The following is a 21,728-nucleotide window of genomic DNA, read 5'->3' as shown; positions in this document are numbered from 1 at the left end:
TTTAGAGCTAAAATCAAGGACAGATGAATATTTTTCTTAGGTACTGCTCATAACTTGATGATCTTTGAGTGCTTGCTTTTTAACTACTTCTGGATTTGGAATATACACGCTGACAGGTTATATTTAGTCCGTTCTTTCCTTCCTCATCTCTTATTACATTTTGATTCCCCCTTCAACTTTTGTGAATTCCTAAAATGATACAGCTGAGAGGTACCTTAGCTCATCCAGCTGAACATTCTTTATAGTTGTGGGTGCCAGGCAAGCAGGCACCACCAGGGGCAGTACCTGGGTTTTTAGATTTCTACATTGATGCTTTCTCTGTATATCAAGTCGTTCATATTTGTTTTAGATTCTTATTTACCACTAAAAAATAATAGAAGGAAGTTTGAAAAAAACAATTTGAAAAATTGTTTAAGGAGGTGCTGGTATTTTGGGGTTTTGTTAAGTAATATCAGATGTAGTAGGGAATTAGAAAACTGTAGTCTGAAATATGTTCCCTCTTGAGTCCTTGGGAGACAGTAGATACCTTATGAACTATAAGTCTTAGACTTAATTCTGTGGATTTGAACGTCTGGATTTACTAATTCCTTCTCAATTCATGTGGATATCCAGGAAACCAGGTGATGAATAAGTTATACTTTGGGGAACAGGTTGTAAAAGTAATCATACAGACTTTTATTTTTAGGGATCAAGGTGGTCGGACATTGTGTGGTGTAATGAGGATTGGCTTGGTCGCAAAGGGCTTGCTGATTAAAGATGATATGGACTTGGAGCTGGTTTTAATGTGCAAAGACAAACCCACAGAGACCCTGTTAAACACAGTCAAAGAGAATCTTCCTATTCAGATTCAGGTAAGTACAGTGTAACTGGCCCTCTAGGAGAATTTGTAAAAAGGTGAAAATGGTAGTGACATTGATGAGTTTATTAACAAGAATTGGCGGTAGTAAAGGAATACCTGTACCCTGGGTCATTTAAAGCAAATTTGTGGTGGTGGGTAGTATTCAGGATATATTTATCAAATAAGATGGCTATTAAGGTACGGTCTTAAATTTTTCAGGTGTATCTAATTGAGAGTCTTCATTTTCCAGATTAGGTCTCTCAGCATTATAAAATTCTTGGAAGGGTTGTTGTCATGTGGAAAACAAAGATTGGAATGAGCCTTGATAACTTTTATAGATGATTACTTTTAAAATTGAAGACTCTTAAGGAAAAATCAGTATCCTGGTTTTCAAACCATTTTCACATTGGATGTTTTTGGAAAATTTCAGTGTTGAATGCTCTCTGGAGGTGCTACTAAAGGCTTTTCATGGCTTGAGGCAATCAATCTGGGACTCTGATCCTAGGGAGACCTGCCCTGCCAGCTCTCCCAAGGGTCAGTTCTAGAATCATCTTTTAGTTTCAGATATGTATAATCTGTATCTAATTAGATTACAGCTTTTTAAATGATTTCCCATCAGTTTGTGCTCTTATCAGTGTCACTGAAATAGATGTCAGCGTCTAGGTTGAAACTTTAGGTGTTGAATGCCCCTTTGTTGCTTTTTGGCTTCTTTTCTTTGTCTTTCTTCTAAAAGCAGTTTTCAAGTGGTAAAAATTCTAAATTTGTTTTTATCAGTTTGTTACTGGGTCACATTCTTTAATATCCACCAACTGACCTTTAAAGTCATTACTTTTTTTTTTTTAATCTTTTGACATATTTGTATTATGTTTTGAGACATTGTTATATGTTAATTTTTGGGCATTGTTTTATATTACCTATCCGTCTTAAAAAAATTTTTTTTTGGGGTCAGGCAGAATTAGAGAGAGAGAGAGACAGAGAGAAAGGTCTTCCTTACATTGGTTCACCCCCCAAATGGCTGCCACGGCCGGTGTGCTGCGCCAATCCGAAGCCAGGAGCCAGGTACTTATCCTGGTCTCCCATGGGGTGCAGGACCCAAGGACTTGGGCCATCCTCCACTGCACTCCCTGGCCACAGCAGAGAGTTGGCCTGGAAGAGGGGCAACCAGGACAGAATCCGACGCCCCGACCGGGACTAGAACCCCGGGTGCCGGTGTCTCAGGCGGAGGATTAGCCTAGTGAGCCATGGCACCGGCCAATCTGTCTTAAATCTTAACCTACGGTTTTCTAAGTTACAGGGCATATTTGGCTTTCCTCTTTCAGTTTTGATGGGGAAATATTTTACAACGTTTTCTAGAGTTAAATTTGTTTCCTTTCTGAATCCTTTTGTGATCATTCAGGGGAACAGGAGTGGTAAATAACATGGATTTTATAAAGTTTTGTGAAATGGGAAGTTCAATAATGGGTTTTTGGCTAACTAAACTTTTTATTTTAAGAATACTGATGGCCAACGTAGTGGCACAGCAGTTTAAGCCACAGCTTGCAATACCGGCATCCCTTCTCTGCTAATGTGCCAAGGAAGGCAGTGGAAGATGACTCAAGTACTTCAGTCCCTGCCCCCCATGTGAGAAATCAGGATGGGGTTCCTGGCCTAGGTCACACTTGACTGTTGTGGACATTTGAGGAGTGAACCACCTCTCTTCCACTTCTTTCCCTCCCTATATTCTTCCCCTCTCCTTCCACTACTGTCCTCCCTCTCCTTATAATAAATCTTTTAAAATATTAATAAAATTCCCCTTGTTCCCATTATTTTTATATTGTTTTAGATTGTAATATGTATTTCTGCTTTTTGTTTGACAGATATTGTTTCTCTTGAGTGCATAATAAAGTAATAATCCTAGGATTGAGCATATTAGAGGCTTTTTTTTCTTTAAAGACTTATTTATTTATTTGAAAGGCAAATTAGAGGGAGAGAAGGAGAGACAGAGTGAGATCTTTCATCCTCTTGTTTGATTCCCCAGATGGCCTCAGCGGTTGGGGCTGGGCCAGGCTGAAGCCAGGAGCCAGGAGCTTCATCCATGTCTCCTGCGCGGGTGCAGGGGCCCAGGCATTTGGGCTGTCTTCCACTGCTTTCCCAGGCACTCTAACAGGGAGCTGGATTGGATGGGATGCCAGCATTGGGGGTGGCGACTTAACCTACTGCACGACAATGCTGGCCCCTATTTAAGAGGCTTTCTGTTCCCCTACTAGAGGCTTTGTGTTAACTCTCTCACACTTGCTGCTCCTTTTAATGAGTCTTGTTTCTTATGACACTAGACATATTCCCTATCTACAGGTGTGTCAGGTGTTGAAAAGAGGTTAAGCAATACTGTTATAGTAATTCAGAGTTCTTATTCTAAAAATCTATCACATCTCTCCAGTTTTGAAGATAGAGAATATTGGGCCAAGCTTCAGTCTGCATTAATAGAGCTTTCTCTGTGCATATCACGTTTCTGTGAACTCTATTGTTCTTCTGAGTGTGACAACTTTTATTGTGGGCATCACAGCTTTAAAGTTTCTTTTAATTAATTTATTTGAAAGAGTAACCAAGAGAGGGGGAGAAAGAGAGAGATCTTCCATCTGCTGATTCACTCCCCAAATGGCCACAGCTGTCAAAGCTGGGCCACACTGAAGCCAGGAATCAGGAACTTCATCTGGGTCTCCCACATAGTAGGCAGGGGCCCAAGCACGTGGGCCATATTCCATTGCTTTTCTCAGGTCCGTTAGGAGGGAGCTGGATCAGAAGTGAAGCAGCCTGGACTGGTGCCTGTATGGGATGCCAGTGTTGCAAGCAGTGGCTTTATGAGCTGTGCTCCAACTCTGGCCCCAGAATGCTTTTGTTGAGTTAGCAAGTGTTCATGGGAGCAACATAGGAGAAAGCCGGGCTGTGTAGACCATCTCAAATTTGAGGCGATTGAGACTTTTTAGGCTAGAGAAGGCTAAAAAAGAAAAACTATGTTGTTAAAAAGACTGTCTTAGGAAAAATAGGAGATCTGAATTGTTAAGGTCACTGGTGGAAATTATGAGAACTCTAGTTTAACATAGCAAATGGAATTTTCTAAGAGTGAATCTGTATGTGGGTAGAGGTACATTTCCCTGTAAAATTTGATTGAAAACTATATGTTAATCTCGCATTATAGATGTGTACTCATATATAAGGGGGTTTTCAAAAAGTTCATGGAAAATGCATATTATAAAAGACTATGCTTGGCTTTCAAAATTTTTTTGCACCAAAATAAATACATATTATTTAAAATATTTATTTATTTATTTGAAAGACCACATGATTAAAAAAAAAAAAAAGGTGGGCAGAGAGCTCTAGTGCGCTTCCATCTACCAACTCACTCCTCAGATGGCTGTAACAGCCAGGGCTGGACCGAGCTGAAACCAGGAGCCTGGAATGCCATCCTGGTCTTCCACATTGGTGGCAGGGTCCTAGGTGCATTGGCAGTGAGCTGAATCAGAAGCTGAATGACATGTATAGGTACTCCTATATATGAGATGCTAGTGTCACAAGTTGTGGTTTAACCTGCTGTGCCACAGTGCTGGCCCCACAAACTTTTATTTTTTTTAAAGATGTATTTATTTGAAAGTCAGGTTACATAAAGGGAGAGAGGGAGAGGGAGGAGAAAGGGGAAGAAAGAGAGAGAGAGGGAGGGAGGGAGGGAGGGAGGGAGGAGAGATCTTCTATCTGCTAGTTCACTCTCCAGATGGCCACAATGGCCGGGGCTGGACCAGGCAGAAGCCAAGGCCCCGGAGCTTCATCTGAGTCTCCCATGTGGGTGCAGGGTCCCAGACACTTGGTTCATCCTCAGCTGTGTTTCCCAGACCCTTAGCAGGAAGCTGGATTGGGAGTGAAACAGCTGGGACACAAACAATTTGCCACAATGCCAGCTCCACAAACATCTTTTAACGCAGTTTTCCCTGACCTTTTTGAAGTACCTGCATACACACAAGCACATAGGTATTACTATGACTTAATAATTTTTTTAGTAAATAAAGTGTGGCTTTCCCATTCAACCCCTTTCCCCATTTTCATGGTGTATGTGTGGGAAACCAGTATGATCTTATTTTCTTATGTGTTAGAAAGCTTATTCCTCAGGGTGAGCATTTAGCTTAATAGTTAAGAACCCAGTTAAGATATCCACATCCCATATCAGAGCGTTTGGATTCAATACCCAGCTCTGGTCATCCAGACCCTGGGAAGCAGCAGGTGACAGCTCCCACATGGGAGACCTGGATTGGGTTCTCAGTTTTTGGGCTTTGTCCTAGCCCCGCCCCTGCCATTGCAAGCATTTTGGGAGTAAAACAAATGGATGGGCGCTCACTCTCTGTCTCTCAAATAAGTAAAAAGAGTGAGAAGACAATTTGGGGGAGCATTTGCCATAGCAAAACTTTTCAGTTTTCTAAGTTCCATTCCTTTGTCCTCTGTTTTTCTAGGGTGACCTTGGAGCTTCTTTGAGCAAAGGAGGAACATGACCAAAAGCAGAAATCACTTAAAATTAGTCTAGTCCAAAATTCATACCATAAGCTTATTCCTTTAAGTGTATCTTAGGGTGATCTGCATACATAATTGAAAATTTTAGTTGGGTTCCTTGTCTAGGACACATCTTTAATTATTTTTTAGTGGCAAAATGAATGTGAGCAGTTTTGTGTTTCATGGTTCTTTATATTTAGGTTCTGGTTTTACGATCCACTCCTTGATCTTCTGCTTCCTTGAGTTTGTTCCTGTGTTCTAAATGAGGATGAGCTTTTATTTCCTCCTTTTGGGGGCATGTTTAATGGTAAAATACTATTCTTACGTAGATTGCTTTGAGTTCTTCCATATGCACCAATGAGCCAGAGACCTAGTAATGTCTCCATTTACCCTGACTGTTTTATAGTGGTACTAAATTTCATCACCAAGAAAGGCCCTGTATAACTTACTATTAAATCATCTAGTGTATAGTAATATATTGGGCATAACTTATTATGTGATTATAATTGGGTGATTATTTTGTGAAAGGCCCCTAATTGTATATTTATAGTTTTATGTTAAGAGAAGCAATGTAGATTTCTTTGTGGATGTCAGATGATTTGTCCCCTAATGGTAGATCTCACTGGAATGATCTAAGACCTGCTGTAGCAGAAAGGAAGACACTACTTTTTACATTTTTTGGCCTTGTGAGTCATTGTTTGCAGATATTTCTTTTCATTCAGGTATACTCAATTCTCTTTAAAAACCTACATAGTCTTATTATAAGTCAAAAATTCCTGGCAGGTAGGAGTTCCTATTTAGGCTGTTCTGTCAAAAAACCGTTGTTTTAGAAAGCATTCTCAGCCATTTATTATTTCACACAGTAGTCCTCTAATAATTTCAGAGACAATAATTAACTCTTTATCACAAAATGCTGCTGCTGCAATTTGTTTTCAAATATTAAAAAGAATAGCTTCAAATATTGCTTGGTAACTGGTTGGGTGGGTGGGTGTCATGGGGTTACTTTTTGAGGGATAATGAGAGAGGGTTTACTTGTAACTTGGGAGGAGAGAAGCATTACCCCTCATGAAGGACTTGCTATGGGGTTTATTTTACTCTTTCAGCAGAGTAGTGCAAATAGTTATTACCATTTGAGAATTTAGTGCAAGCATTTGTTTTTTGAAATTTCAATCTAATTGTGTGTTTTTGACATCTTGGTGACTTTTAGAAGCTCACAGAAGAGAAATACCAAGTGGAGCAATGTGTAAATGAGGCCTCTATTATAATTCGGAACACAAAAGAGCCCACACTAACTTTGAAGGTGATACTTACTTCCCCCCTCATTAGGGATGAATGGGAGAAGAAGGATGGAGGTATGCTTGTGTGTGTGTATATAAATAAGTGTATATATATATATATGTGTATGTGTATATATACATACGTTTTTGTGTATGTTTTGATTATAGAATAGCTCTCTTGAATGCTATGTTAATTATGCTTTTTGGATTCAGGAAATAACAGTCTTTCATTTGTTTTATGCAACCCATAGTATTTTGAATGACTTTTCTGTCTGTATAATTGCTGTATTTTGGAAAAACATACAAGTTCAAAATATAAAATATATTTATTAAAAAAAACTTGTGCTTATTGTGTTGGTCCTAACTAATTTTTATACCATTTTGTTGTGGTGGTTTTTTTGGTCTAGTTTTGCATTAAGTTATTGGTATCAGCCAATCTATTTGTATTTTGGCTTAATGGTCAGATTTCAGTATCAAATGTGGTCCAATACAGAATTGTTTTCAAAGTCACTCAGTAATTGTTTAAAAATTATTCACTTGTATGTTGCTCTTACCTTCTAATAGTGTATATGCTTGTGAGATTTATGTTTTAATTAATTGCCCATGTATGGATTAGTTTTATACTGTAAGGAATATAATTAGATTTTTGTTCTTTAATAAATAATCTCTAGTAGGATTTTTTTTTCCTGAGAAGTTTACGACCCTGTTATAGTTTGAAGTTGATATGTATAAGAATGAGGATCATACTTTAAGCTTTCTTCTGGGGTTAAGGAGAATTGTTGTATGTCAATCTCATCCTTATATAATAGAAATTTATTGATTTACTGGTAGTTTTGTTGTCATGTTTTGTTTATCAGGTTTTTTTTATCCTGTGAGATTAGCTTGTTTCTGCCTCTCAGTCCTGTCCCTATAAACTTGCCATTTCTCCTGTATCACACCTGTGACCAGCTGGCCACTCTCTTAACTGCTTAGAGGCAGTACAGCCTATCTGGCCAATAGGGATTCCTTGATGTTATTTTTCATCACTAGGCTTTCAGTAAACATTGCGTACTGTTCTTACTGAAATACGAATGTGGTAAGAAATATTGGTCAGCTTATTTTTCAGGTTAGTGATAAGGGTAGAAAATGGCATGTTTGTCAGTGAAATTAGCATTTTGATTTTAAGCAGACATAACTCAGGGTATCACTTAAAGTAAAAATGACAGACTCTTAAGAAGACCTTTTTTGGTATAACTAAAATTGGCTATCCCATGTCCAGCACATATAAACCACACACATTTGAAATCATAGTGCATCCAATCTAAAGTTAGGTTTATGCCTGTACTTTTTTTTTTTTTTTTTTTAATAGTACCTATAGCACCTCTGAAGAACTAGCCTTAAATGACTTAATTTTTTAACAGCAGAACTATGGTTTCTGATTTCTGGTGTGTCAAGATGAATGTTAATTCTGGTAAGCTGTATTCTCCTTGACTTGTTAGTATAAAGTATAAAACCACCCATTTCTAAGTAGCACTGTAATGTTAGGTATTATTAAAATCTAGTTGAGGAGAGAGAGAGATGAGACAGAATGAAGTTGCCATGGACTGGGTTAATTATGTGTTTGTTCATTTATACCTGTCAGGATTCCTTCCTTCCATTGCCTTTTAGAAAATATTATGGGAACATCACACTTCTTTTTCCCTGTGGTTTTATATACTTACCTGGCATATTGTTATAACTTTCAATGATGCCTTTAAGATTAGTCTATTGCCCTTAAAATTTTAATTTCTGTTCTGAGAAGCTGAAAACAGAGTCTTCATGTGTTGTACCCTTGCTAGACAACTATTATAGAATGGAATTTGTAATCAAGTAGGAGAGTCGTAGTCTCTGTTCAAGGTGTTTAAGTTACTAAAGGATCCAAAGACCTCTGAGCTGAGTCTCATCAGCTGGTGTGTGGGATCAGGTAAGGGAAGGAATCAACTTGGTTCTAATGTTTAACACATGTTACTGCCTCTTTTTCTGAGTGGCAGAAAGATTTGCTTTGCCATTGTCCTTAACATTCCAGCCTTGTTGACTCAATCTTTTATAATTCGCTCATTTTATCTAACCTGGGCTTTGTCAAAGACATTTTTTGTTCTTTGTTGGCAGGATGATCCAGCATAATTAAGCATTTGAGACCTGAGTTACATAACTCTGTTATCTCACATTAGACAAGTGTTTCATCTCCTTCATGTAATGCCTTTGAGCTGCATGGGATGAAAGCATACAATTTATTCAGGTTCTAGGTATTCCTGAGTTTGAAAAATTTTCTACACACACATACTCACACAATCCCTTTGCCCCAGTTTCTAGTCATTTTATTTCTCCTGGTTAAAAAAAAAAAAAGACAAAACATTTTCTTGGAGATATTTTCCTGTGGTATCTCAGCTTCCCCCTCTCTGGGCCAGCACTCCCACCGGCCACATCAGATTCCGCCACAATGAACTTCACAATACGCACACTTGTCCTGTCTTTCTCTTCCCTCTCTTAACTTCCACGTAGTGGGTAAAATCTAAAGAAAGGTATAACATGATTGAGACCAGACAGAACAGTGGACTGGGGAGTATTACAGCATCAGTCTTGCCTCTTCAGGGTTGTGTGTGCAGAAGTAGGTCTAAGTGTTTACTTCAAATCACCTTTTACATTTTCAGTTGCAAGGGTACATAGTGAGTCTCCTTGGCAGTGGTTACTATTTCACAAGTAAGATTCTTTTGGAAGGCCCTGTAAAATAACTTTCCCTATTATTACATGTTTCCTGCTAAGAAAAACACAGAAAAAGCACTGACCTTGTATTCAGTTTTAACTTTAACATTAGTTACTAAGGTATTTCAACAAATTAATGGAAAAAGGAAATTGAAAGTTAAGATTAGGGGTGAGCCTTTGCCCAGTGGTTGGGATGCTGCTGGGGGTGCCCCGTCCCTTGTCTGGGAGCCTGGTTCGAGTCTCCGTTGCTGCAGCAGATGTTGGCTCGAGTAATGGGGTCCCTGCTACTCATACAGGAGACTTGGATTGAGTTCCTGGCTCCTGACCTGAGCCTTTCTAGCCCTGGGTGTTGTGGGCATTTAAGGAATGAACCAGTAGATGGAAGCTATCTCTGTCTCAGTCTCTCTACATTTCAAATAAAATGAAAATAAATAAATAAAAATGAAAAAGAAGTGGAATTTATTTTGCTGCAAAGATTTTTGAAATCCATACATACTAGGGTCTTGAAAAAGTTCATGGAAATGTGTATTATAACAATGACTAGCATCTTATAGCTCAAGCAATATATAGAAGGTTTGTTTATCTCTGTTAAGATATTTTAAAGCCTGTTGCATGATAAGCATTTCTTCATATATGAGTTATTTAAAAAACCCTCACAACAGCCCTGTGAGGTAAGTCGTTGCCTCGTTTTGTAAAGGAGAAATTCTCACATTTTGCCCAGCCCCTCACATTCAAAGTCCGGTGTGCAGACCTCTCTTCGATCCTGAGTGGAATTACCGCGTGGGTGCTTTAGCACTCACCAGGCGGTCTCCGTTTCTTCTGGTGCTTGTGATTTTAGATGAGAAGTATATTTGCTGTTAGGGTGACAAAACAACTGTTACATTTGTAGTGTGATTTGCAAACAGGTGGGTGAGGAAACTAAAGAGATTTCTTATAGTTTAGACTAACACAAACCTTTGTACTCAGTACAAGGATTTTTTTTTCAGGAGTTGGCAGAGAATTTGCCCAAGAGTTCCTTTTCAAATATTAGTCCCTCTAACTCCGTCAGTTCACTCCATGTGTCCTGAGGTCAGGACAATAGATTCTCACAATCAGGGATGACAGCTGGGAGTAAGATGATGCCACAGACTTTCTTCTCCTTCTTTCCCCAACTGCTCAGTCTACAGTATCCAGAGTGAATCTGTAAACATTATCTTTAGCTATCAGCCAACTGCCCCGCGCCTGAGGAAAAGTCCTACTAAGTGAGGTTCTTTAGAGGCAGAGAGAGAGAGAGAGAGGTCTTCCATCCACTGGTTCACTCCCCAGTTGGCCGTGACAGCTGGAGCTGCACTGATCCGAAGCTGGGAGCCAGGAGCCAGGAGCTTCTTCTGGGTCTCCCACACAGGTGCAGGGGCCCAAGCACTTGGGCCATCTTCTACTGCCTTCCCAGATCATAGCAGAGAGCTGGATTGGAAGTGGAGCAGCCGGGTCTTGAACCGGCGCCCATATGGGATGCCGGCACTACAGGCAGCAGCTTTGCCCCCTACGCCACAGCGCCGGCCCCGTAAGTGAGGATCTTAATGGAGATTAGAACAGTGCTTTCTATGTTCTACCATCTTGCCACCTTACCGGTCCACATTTCTGTGACCTGATGTTTTGCATGGAGAGTGGCTTGGGGCATTATTGTCTTCTCTCTAGAAGGCTTCAGGGGATTGAGAAAGAGGTTGCTACCAGGTTATCCTTAGGCTAACTGGAAAATTCTGTCAGTATAAACTCAGTAGCTCAGCTTCACCCTGATTGTCAGAGAGCCCCTCACGGTATTCCAGCTCAATGATTTTACCTTTGGAGAGCCCAAGTTCTAAACATATTGTTCCTCCTTTAACACAACATATTTGATACTTCCCTGCCTCATTGCCCGGTTAGTGTTTTGTTCCCTGGGACAGGTAGTCGGCTTGCATGTGAGACTGGAGAGCAGCTGAACAGCATTTACAACATTGTGGTGTGATTCTGGTCACCGAGCTAACATTAAACAAAGAAACACGACTAGCCGTCATAACTTCTTCCCAATGTTTCTCTTGTTCAGCATGTTGTATGTACCTTCATGCTCTGATGTCAGCTTACTGAGTAGTAATTTTTAAAAGCTGTTTTTCTTTGATTTGTTGTTTTGGTCACATCAACATATCCCTGTCTTTTGTGGTCATTGTAGGAAAAAATGAAATGGCTCATGGTAGTGTTGTTTCTAGTAGCCGATTCCGGGATGTCTTTTTATGTCAAAAGCTTTGCATCCCCACAAAATGAGACACCTATATTAAAGCTAAAAAATAATAAGTTTGAGGTTCTTCTACCAGAAATAGCAGTGTTTTTTTTTCCAGAAACAATTTTGTGACTGCAACATTAATTAAGCTTTTTTTAATGATTTAAAATATATAAATTGTATATTATTATTTACATAAAATAGGCCAGCTGGGCCTGTAAGCAGCTTTGTAATGCAATATGAATTTATATTGTTGAAATATAAAAAACTTTGAAGAAGATAAAATGAGGTGAATTATTATGTCTCCTTTGCTATTTCTGGCCTCATGAATATTTTGGGTCTTCTGATTTTTTGGATTGTCAGAGCATGAAGAAACATGGACATTCTTATGCTGACACAAAGAGGATCCTATGCAAGTCTTCTGTTCAGTGCTTGTCCCTTTATTTCTCTAGCAGAATCTGTTTTCTGCAAATGTTGACTGTCTGTAGCAAGCTGATGTCTTGATTTCTTTTTTAAAATAAGTGTTTGTGTTTATAATCTTTCTGATGAATTTATCAAAATATCTTATCATTGTCCCCTATTTAAAATTTCCATATCACAGTCAGACAAAAATAATAGAAAGTACAAAAAGAGTTTGGTTACCTTGTCTCTTCCTACCCAAACTTCCTTTACCTCATTTCCCTCTTCCATTGTCGCTCTTCCTGACATCCCTACTTGATAAGACAATAGGGTAAAATTTAGCTTGCATTACTATTTATCTAAAAATTGAAGTCTTAAAAAATAAGCAAGCTCCATACCTTTTATTGGGATTATATTACTTTTAGCAGTCAGTCAACCTTTGTTGTATCTAACTTTTGAGATTCTGGTCATTCTTTTATGGTAGTTTTATCTGGTATGTGAGCTTTACACAGATGCTTGTATTGACCGCACTTAAACATTTTGATGGAAAAATATTAAAGTGAATTAGTTTTATATTTTCTATGACTATAAAGCAAAGTTGAACAAATCCAGGGTCTGCATCACCTGTGAAGTGAATATGTTTACAAATAAATCCAAATTAACAATTCTTCCCATTTCATAAGGCCTTGTGTTGTGAATTTGTTGGTAGAAAAACAATGCAAATACCTGTTGTAGAGCTCACCTGGTCAGAAAATAAGTGTGTAGCACTAAAGCTTTTAGAATGTTGGATCAGCAAAGAAATCACAGTTCTTCCCTTACAAGATTTGTTTTCTGTTGAGCATTATGCATTCAGTTTTAACTCAGGTGTTCAGTCAATTAGAATAAACATTAAGGGATTGGTGTTGTGTCACAGCTATTTTAGCCACCACCTGTGATGTTGGCATCCTGTATGAATGCCAGTTTGAGTCCCAGTTGTTCCACTTCTTAACCAGCTTCCCGTTAATGTGCCTGGGAATGCAGCAGAAGATGGCCCAAGTGCTTGGGCCCCTGCACCCATGTGGGAGACCTAGTTGGAATCCCAGGCTCCTGGCCCACACTGGCTGTTTTGGCCATTTGGGGAATGAACCAGCAAATGCAACACACACACACACACACACACTCTCTCTCTCTCTCTCTCTCTCTCTCTCTCTTCCTTCTTTCTCTCCCTGTCCTCCTTCTCTCTCTGAACTATGCTATTCAAGTAAATAAATAAATCTTAAAGATTTATTGAGTTTGCTGTAACGGAATCCTCTGGTGACAGGAAACCAGAAGGTATCTCAATGCTCTTGTGCCCTATTAAAAACTTCTATATTGCATCAGTTGACACACACAAATACACTAACAAATTAAGTATTACCATTATGATAATACCAACCAGTATTAACCAGTTTGGCCTCCCTTACATTTAAGTGAAAGAGATTAATCTGACTTACTTGGTTTAGACAAGCTTCTACTCAAGAAATGTTGATATGATGTATGCATTTAGTGCACTGAGATTTAAAAAAAATTTTAAACCATATTTCCTAATAGCTTAAAGGAAATTTGGCTTTAGTATTAATTTTTTTTAATATTTATTTATTTGAAAGTCAGAGTTACACAGAGGAGAGGCAGAGAGAGAGAGAGGTCTTCCATCCGATGGTTCAACCCTCAAATGGCCTCAACGGCTGGAGCTGCGCCGATCCGAAGCCAGGAGCCAGGAGCTTCTTCCAGGTCTCCTACGCTGGTGCAAGGGCCAAAGGACTTGGGCCATCTTCTACTGCTTTCCCATGCCATAGCAGAGAGCTGGACAGGAAGGGGAGCAGCAGGGTCTCAAACTGGCACCTATATGGGATGCTGACGCCTCAGGCCAGGGTGTTAACCCACTGCGCCATAGCGCTGGCCCCATTTAGTATTGATTGGTTTTAGTACTATGTGACCTCTTCCCAAGTATGGATATTTGTCATTGCTCACATGTTCAAAGTTTTAATTTCATTGCCTTGGGCTGCCTAATCCAATGTTAAAGGCAAGTCAAATAGGCCATAATTAGATAGTAGTCCTTGCTGTCTTTTTAAAAAGATATTTCAATTTTATATTTTCAGTTTTAGTAATTTTGGTTTAGGAAAGAAATAATGAGAGAATTCCAAGGTAAAACTTGAGTTCTCATCAATGGGTAAAGTTTGTGTTAATAGTTATCTTGCTGAATGAGTTCATGTAATCCTAAAAAAAAATTTGTGGCATACTCAGTGTATTTTCAGTGAATCTCAAACTGATTATTGTATTGCTTAACAACTGATCAGGGATGAGTATTTCTTCCATAAAGTGAAGTTTTTAATGCTATCGGTCAGATTCCCTGTTCACCTCCCTGCCCCACCCCAGGAAAAAGTGCTACATACTTATTTTGTGCCCTTTGATGTTATCCATGCTTAATAAGATCCCAGATTGTATGTAGCAGTGGTCTGGTCATGTATTTTTTTTATTGAATTCCTGTATGTTCCATCGTGCTTGTGCACAGACTACTGTGATGACTGTTTACTTAAATAATTGTAGTGCACATAATTAAAAAGGCACAAAGTAAATAAAGAAAATTACTGGGAGCCTTATTGGTTCACTCAGATGCTGCTATTCTTTTCTTTTTTATTGTGTGGTAATTTGACAGGAACCCCTTGATCAAATTGTATCTGTCTCTGTTTATCCCATTTTACCATTAGAAAATGTTGCGATGAAAGATCCTCCGGACTTACTGGACAGGCAGAAATGCCTGAACGCCTTGGCATCTCTTCGACATGCTAAATGGTTTCAGGTTGGCTCTTTGTTACTATTTTATTGGTACTGTAGCTGTGTGCAGGTTTCATTTGGAACAACTGCCACTTAGTTTGTGTATATTCTATGTAAAATGGGGGTCGCTTTCTAGCTAATATGGTGGATGTTTGAGTAAATGAATTAATTTAGGTAAAGTGCTTGGTATAACTTCCATGATTAATGATGATTTATTGTGACACAGTGTTTTTTTTTGATTCAGTGTTCTGAATTCAAGTGAAATTTTATAAAATACCAACAAGGTTGATAAAAGCTAAAAATTAAGGTAGCTGGTTGCCTGAAATGGAACTGCCATCAGGCTACAAAAGAAGTTTTATTCTCTTTTTACTGTAAAATCTGCCTTTCCAAACCATAATTTTACTACTTTTGATAACTTATTGTTTTTGGTTTCTTGACAACTGATGAATGATATGTTAATTAGAATGCATTTTAAAGAACCCTAATCATGATCAGTGACGAATGGGTTTCAACAGGGATATTGGAATAATTTTGTTTGTTTTAGGCAAGGGCAAATGGATTAAAATCATGTGTAATTGTCCTCCGCATTCTCCGTGATTTGTGCAACAGAGTTCCCACATGGGCACCGCTAAAAGGATGGGTGAGTACTGCCATAAGGTTAAAATAATCTATTGGTATAAATTGGCTATTTTCTGAGTTATCCAATGTGGTGTTGTTTTTTTGTTCTGGAAAAAAATTCTTTAAAAAAAATCTTTTAAAAGTGAATTCTTTTTAATTTAATGCATGTAACTCTTATCATAGTGATGTTACAGAACCTGAAATTTTTATTTTTGCTTAAAAGGTTTTGTATCTTTAAGAAGTGTCTTTCTGCTCTTGATGCTGGGCTGATGGTTGATCACTCTCTGGTCATCTGTTGCCCACAGAAGCCTCCTTGGCTGGCCTGTTTGTCTTCCAGTGCTGTCTTACGTTACAGTGGAAATTGCCTGATAGGCTGTTGTCCACATTGGTAAATAAAGTCAGGCAGACAGTATGTGTCAGGAGATTATGGACATAAGTTCTATGTTGTGAAAGTGACTTACAGTTGACTACAGCATAACATTCTAAAACAAATGAGGCTGGGAAGGTCATTTATAAATTAATACAGTGATTGATGTTGCATTCTTAGTTTATGTTTTATTAAATAAGGAGATTTGGTCCTTTGTTTATTCTAATTATAGGACTTGCAGCAGGCTTCTGAAATTGAGATTTCAATTCTTAAATTGAAATAATTGTAGGTTGAGTGCTTACTTATACTAAGTTAAATGAGAGGTAAGTGGGCTAGGATTTTTTGTACTGGCTAGTTATTAGCTACTACTAACTTATATGAAGGCTTGTGTAATCTTTGTTAAATGAATTGGATGACCATAGCTTCTCTAGTGATCCTTGCAGTGTAGCATAACTGAAAATAAAATTTTTGTTACAAAAATGTTTTCTGTAAATATTATCTCAGAAATGCTTGATTTTAAAACTTTGGCTGGGGTAAAAGTTGATATTCATGGGGAAAAGGTTAAGTGAGCCCTAAATATTAAATTGACTTTCACTTTTTGGCCTCCCTTATAAATAGAAATGTCAGCTCACATTTTAACTGGAATCCTTTTAACACTTGGTGCATGTACTAATTTGTAATTTAATATCTTCTAGCCACTAGAGCTTATATGTGAAAAGTCTATAGGTACTTGTAATAGACCTTTGGGCGCTGGGGAGGCCTTGAGACGAGTAATGGAGTGTTTGGCATCTGGAATACTACTTCCTGGTAAGGGTTTCAAACTCTGAAGGCAGAAGAATCAGAAAAATCTCATTTTAGATTATTTTTCTAAATATATACTAAATTTATCCTCTGCACAGGAAAATGTTGCTTAGGTATCTTTTGCTTGGAATTTTTGCAACTAGAATGCATATTATAAAAGTGCTTTAAAGCTCTTTTTAAATAATTATATAATTTGTGTTTTATATGTACTAACATAAAGGGTACTAATAAGTTATTGTGTCTGCTATGAACTTGCTTTACCTAGAGCTCTGAACTTGGAAATGTAGATGTTTAGTTAAAATATATGAAGTTAATTCTGTTCGCAGTCTGGTGTTAAATTTGGAAAAAAATAAATTTTGTCTTATTTTCCATATGTTATCTTTCTAAAGATTTGAGATGATTCATGGATCTGTTTCTAAATTATCAGAGTCAGACTCAATTTTGGTGTTAGATATGACAAGTGACTTTGAGAATAAAATAAGGACATTTAAGTGCTAACATCGAAAATGAATGTCCTTTTTACTCTGCTTAATTGAGCTGACCTTTAATTTAGTTCCTCGGTTTTTTTCTTCTCTCTCTTTTGTGTTAGTTAACTAAAATTCTAAACTCAGTTTTAAGTGCTACCTATGCTTTTCCTTTTCCTTTGCCAAAGGGGGTCCTGGTCTTCATGATCCTTGTGAGCGAGACCCGACAGATGCTCTGAGCTATATGACCATTCAGCAGAAGGAAGATATTACCCACAGTGCACAGGTAGAAGACGGGGTGTATCATTGTGTTTTGTTAGGTATTAATTTACGTTCTGAATTGTTCCGTTTGAAGTTTTTTTCTTGTTTGTTGTAGGGATTTGTGCTGTCATACCATCAACGTTTAGTGAATGTTTTTTTAGCTAGCTGTTCAAAAGGCTATTGAAATTTGATTGAATAAAATGTTTTGTTCTTCAGCATGCACTCAGACTATCAGCCTTTGGCCAGATTTATAAAGTGCTGGAGATGGATCCCCTTCCATCAAGTAAGCCTTTTCAGAAGTATTCCTGGTCAGTTACTGATAAAGAAGGTGAGTGTGAACCTTTCTTACTGGGGTTCGGGGTTGGCAGTGGTGGTGGTCATGGTTTCATCTCTTGTTAGAGTTGAGTGAACTTAATAATTGTTCATCTAAGCCATGTATAAGACAGCTTATGGTTTTACTTCCTGACTTCTGTTCCCATCAGTGACATCAGTTTACCATCTTTTATTCTTATTAGTTACCAACTCATTAGGTTATGTTGGCCAGAATCCATTATTGCATAAATTTAGGGACCATACTTTGAGGACTTCCAGTCTAAGGAGAAGAGAAAGTGTAAGTCAGGAGGAGACATTGTCACTATTATTAATCATTTTTTTCTCATGCTTACAAGTGTGCTATAACTAAGAAGCAGAAAACAAAAATACACAGGAAGAGAAAAGCATGTAGGAAAATGAGGACCATTGAACTAGTATATATCTAAAATGAGAGTTTCAACAGAAAGAAGGGTAAGTGAGTTGCAGGGTCAGTGTGACCTGGGTTCCGATCATAACTCCCTTGTTTGTTAGTTTTAGACCTTGAAATGTCTGGAAACTGCTGGTGTGTCATCTTACAGCATAAAGTAGGACCGTGAGCCCTAAGTTCTCACTCTCGTCCTGCCAGCTGCATGATCTCATCAGGTTACTTAATCATTTTGTGCCTTGGCTGTAAGGATGTTATCCCTTGCACTTGAATTCCTGTAGCACCTAATTTTCTGACATTCATATTTAAGCCTTATTCTTGTAATTCTTGGAGATTTCAATATGTATTCAAATGGATTTTTTTTCCCCAGAACTCTAACATTTCAATTCCTTGACGTCTTCTCCCACAGATATTTTTTCTTGTTCCTTTCCTCAGCTGCTCATTCCTTGGACATACTTTAGACCTTGTCTTCGTCAGTAACTCTACCTGTACTTCCCATAGTCATCTTTTCCCACTTTCCATTCTCCTTTTGTCATCACTGTGTTTAGAATTGTTACTTCAGTTCTTGAACCTCATCTCTGATTCTGTTACCTTTGCATAGTCTCTGATTTCCTTGTGTTTTCATTTTTTTTTTTTTTTAAAGATTTATTCATTTGAAGGACAGAGTTACAGAAAGAGAAAGAGATCTTCCATCCGTTGGTTCACTCTCCAAATGGCTACAATGGATCAGGCCAAAGCCAGGAGCCAGGAACTTTATCCGGGTCTCCCACATAGCTGCAGGGACCCAAGTCCTTGGGCCATTTTCTGCTGCTTTTACAGGCAGATTAGCAGGGACCTGAGTCAGAAGTGGAGCAACCAGGGGCAGGGGCTAGAGGAGGATGGGGGGTGGCACTGTGGCAGAGTAAATAAAGCCACTGCCAGCATTGCCATCATCCCATATGGGTACTGGCTCAAGACTTGGCTGCTCCACTTTAAATATAACTCTCTGCTATGGCTAGGAAAGCAGTAGAAGATGGCTCAATTGCTTGGGTCCCTGCACCGGTGTAGGGCACCCGGAGGAAGATCCTGGCTTCAGATCAGTTCAGCTCCGACCATTGTGGCCATTTGGGAAAACCAGTACATGGAAGACCTCTCTGCCTCTGCCTCTGCATCTCTGTAACTCCGCCTTTCAAATAAATTAATCAATCTGTTAAAAAAAAAAAAAAAGAAGAAGTGGAGCAGCCAGGACTCACACCAGTGCCTGTAAGGGATGCCAGTGTTGCAGACAGCTGCTTTGCCTGTTATGCCATGACACTGGCCCCTCCCTTCTGTCCTGGATCGCTCTTTACTATGTATAGTTTAGTATATACCTTCACTTTATTGATCCTATCTTTGTGGAAGAATTCTGACTGACTAACACCATCTCTCTACCTTCTCTGTGTGTATAACAGGTTGCTGAAGATGATTGGAGCAAAAGCAACCATCTTAAACTGTTCTCCCTTAAAAGCTATGGCATTACTTTGTTAGGGACTATTTGTGTTATCTGGCAATCCTCCTCTAAGTTAAAGTTCTCCAGTTTCCCTAGATAATGATTTATATCTTTTCCCACTTCACACATTCTCTTTTACCTCCTTTTTATTGATGAGCTTGTTTGCTTTATTTTCTCAGATTAGTAGGAATGAGAAGATAGCTTCTGCCTGTTCTCACCACTCCACCAAACCTAGCTTCATGTACTCACATTTTGCTTTCCCTCTTTTGCTTATGGATAATCTTTTCAGCCTCTTAGCTTTCTTACGTATTCACTGCGTCACATCCCCTTTTGCCTACCAGTGGACATTATTCCAGCAGTTAGTTACCCTCTCTGTCACCAGCATCAGTTCCTCCCTGTCTACTAGGTCATTTTCATCAGCATCAAAACCTTCTGCATGTGAAAGGCAAGTGGAAAGCAAACTCTCCATTGATTCTGCAGCTTCCCCAACAGGGTCTCATTTCTCTGCTCCCCTTTGTTAGCAGTACTTTTGGAAAGAGTGACCTATTCTTCTTTTTCCTTTGCTTTCACTTTGTGTTCTGTTTTGAGCCTGTTCTAATCATCATTCTTCCTCACCACTCTACCAAAGTATTGCTTGTGATCTTTAGGTTGCTAAATTTAGTGGCCAGCTTTCCAGCAACCTTGGCCAGATGGACTCTTCTTTCTTCCCTACTTATTTTATGAAATAAAAAAAGTACAGATTAAATCCCTTGATCACTGCTATGGCTAAGAAAAAAAGCATTATCAACTCCTAAGAAACCATCCATTTATCCCTCATCCTTAGCTTCTTGCCCCATGAACTACCAATCCTGACTTTTTGAAAATGGTTTCCTAGGTTTTGATTAGAATTTTTCCACCTGTGTATGCTTTCTGAAACAGTTTAGCTTAATTTTTCTTGGAACTTTGTAGAAATGGAATTGTACCAATATTCACTTCTTTTATGAATAGCTTCTTTCTGTCCAATATTTTCGGGATAAATTCATGTTACTGCATATGGTTATATTTTGCTCATTGTAATAGGTCTATAGTATCCATTTATAAATATCTGACATTATACTTTAACCGTTCGTATTTGAAGGACTTTTAGGTTCTGTAGTTCTTGGAGCCATTCACAGTATTGCTGTTAGCAGCATTCTTAGGTGTACAGGCAGGCTTCCTGAGGTCTAGGCCTGGGGATTTGCTTCCGGTTAGGAAATGACCCAGTAAATTTTGAATAGTTTATGCTCCTGCTGGCAGTGTGTGAAAATTCATGTCGCCCTGGATCCTCGGCAATAGCTGGTACTGGCAGACCCCCTTTCTAAAATGCAGTCCTGCTTTTGGGGGTTACCACGCCTCCTCTTGGTTCCTTAGTGCCACTGCAGTCTTTTCAGCTGTTTTGTTTGTTCTTCCTCATCTTCCTGACGTGCAGGTATTGAGTGTCCTGGTGTTCAGTCATCAGACAATTTCCCTTTACTTACAGACTTTTTTTTTTAAGATTTATTTATTTATTTGAAAGGCAGAGCTATAGAGAGACAGAGAGTCTTCCCTCCACTGGTTTACTTCCCAAATGGCCACAATGGCCACAGTTGGGCCGATCTGAAGCCAGGAGCTAGGAACTTCCTCCAGGTCTCTTATGTAGATGCAGGGGGCCCAAGGACTTAGACTACCTTTCACTGTCCTCCTAGGCCATAACAGAGAGCTTTATCAGAAGTGAAGCAGCCAGGACTTGAACCGGTGACTGTACGGGATACCAGAACTGCAGGTGGCAGCTTTACCCACTATGCCCCAAAGCAGCCCCTACACTGACTTTTAAGGGAATTTCACTTAATCTCTTGACTTGCAATACCTTCTGTGCTCTGAAGATTGTCCCAAATTTGTACTTAGACTCCAAACTCCAGCCCTTGAACTTTGACCCAAATATGAGAATCGCCTCTTTTAGAGTCTCTGCATGGATGTCAAACAGATATTGCAGACTTAAGATATCTAGAATCCAAGCTCTCTTGGAAACTCCTATCTATCATATTCCCATATCCAAACTATCAGCAAATCCTATCTGTGTACTTTAAAGTATGTCTAGTATTCGGCTATTTAATTAACCTCTTCCGTGCTAGTGCACAGATAGTAAGAGATCCTTATCCTCAGTTTCTCCCAGATTTTCATCTTATATAATTTAGTACAATAATCCAAACCAGAAAACTGAAATTGGTGGAATGTATTTATAA

General features: G+C 38.8%; 1 protein-coding gene across 8 annotated transcripts in view; it reads left to right on the top strand.

Moving 5' to 3' along the window:
- STRBP (spermatid perinuclear RNA binding protein) overlaps positions 1–21,728 on the top strand; it is a 151,127-nt gene that overhangs the window by 92,578 nt on the left and 36,821 nt on the right. For all 8 annotated transcript variants that reach the window (XR_007923223.2, XM_070056617.1, XM_051855438.2 and 5 more), the window contains 7 exons: positions 686–851; positions 6,558–6,702; positions 14,707–14,798; positions 15,318–15,413; positions 16,454–16,565; positions 17,212–17,309; positions 17,501–17,612. Coding sequence is in view for 7 of the 8 variants with exons in the window: in XM_070056617.1 (XP_069912718.1) it covers positions 686–851; positions 6,558–6,702; positions 14,707–14,798; positions 15,318–15,413; positions 16,454–16,565; positions 17,212–17,309; positions 17,501–17,612 (821 nt within the window). In the remaining variant the exon portion in view is untranslated. The remainder of the gene's footprint in view (positions 1–685; positions 852–6,557; positions 6,703–14,706; positions 14,799–15,317; positions 15,414–16,453; positions 16,566–17,211; positions 17,310–17,500; positions 17,613–21,728) is intronic.

Source organism: Oryctolagus cuniculus, chromosome 1 (genome assembly GCF_964237555.1).
Source record: "Oryctolagus cuniculus chromosome 1, mOryCun1.1, whole genome shotgun sequence".
Taxonomy (NCBI): domain Eukaryota; kingdom Metazoa; phylum Chordata; class Mammalia; order Lagomorpha; family Leporidae; genus Oryctolagus; species Oryctolagus cuniculus.
The sequence above is the reverse complement of the archived record's forward strand: the minus strand, read 5'-3'. Positions and strand labels throughout refer to the sequence as shown.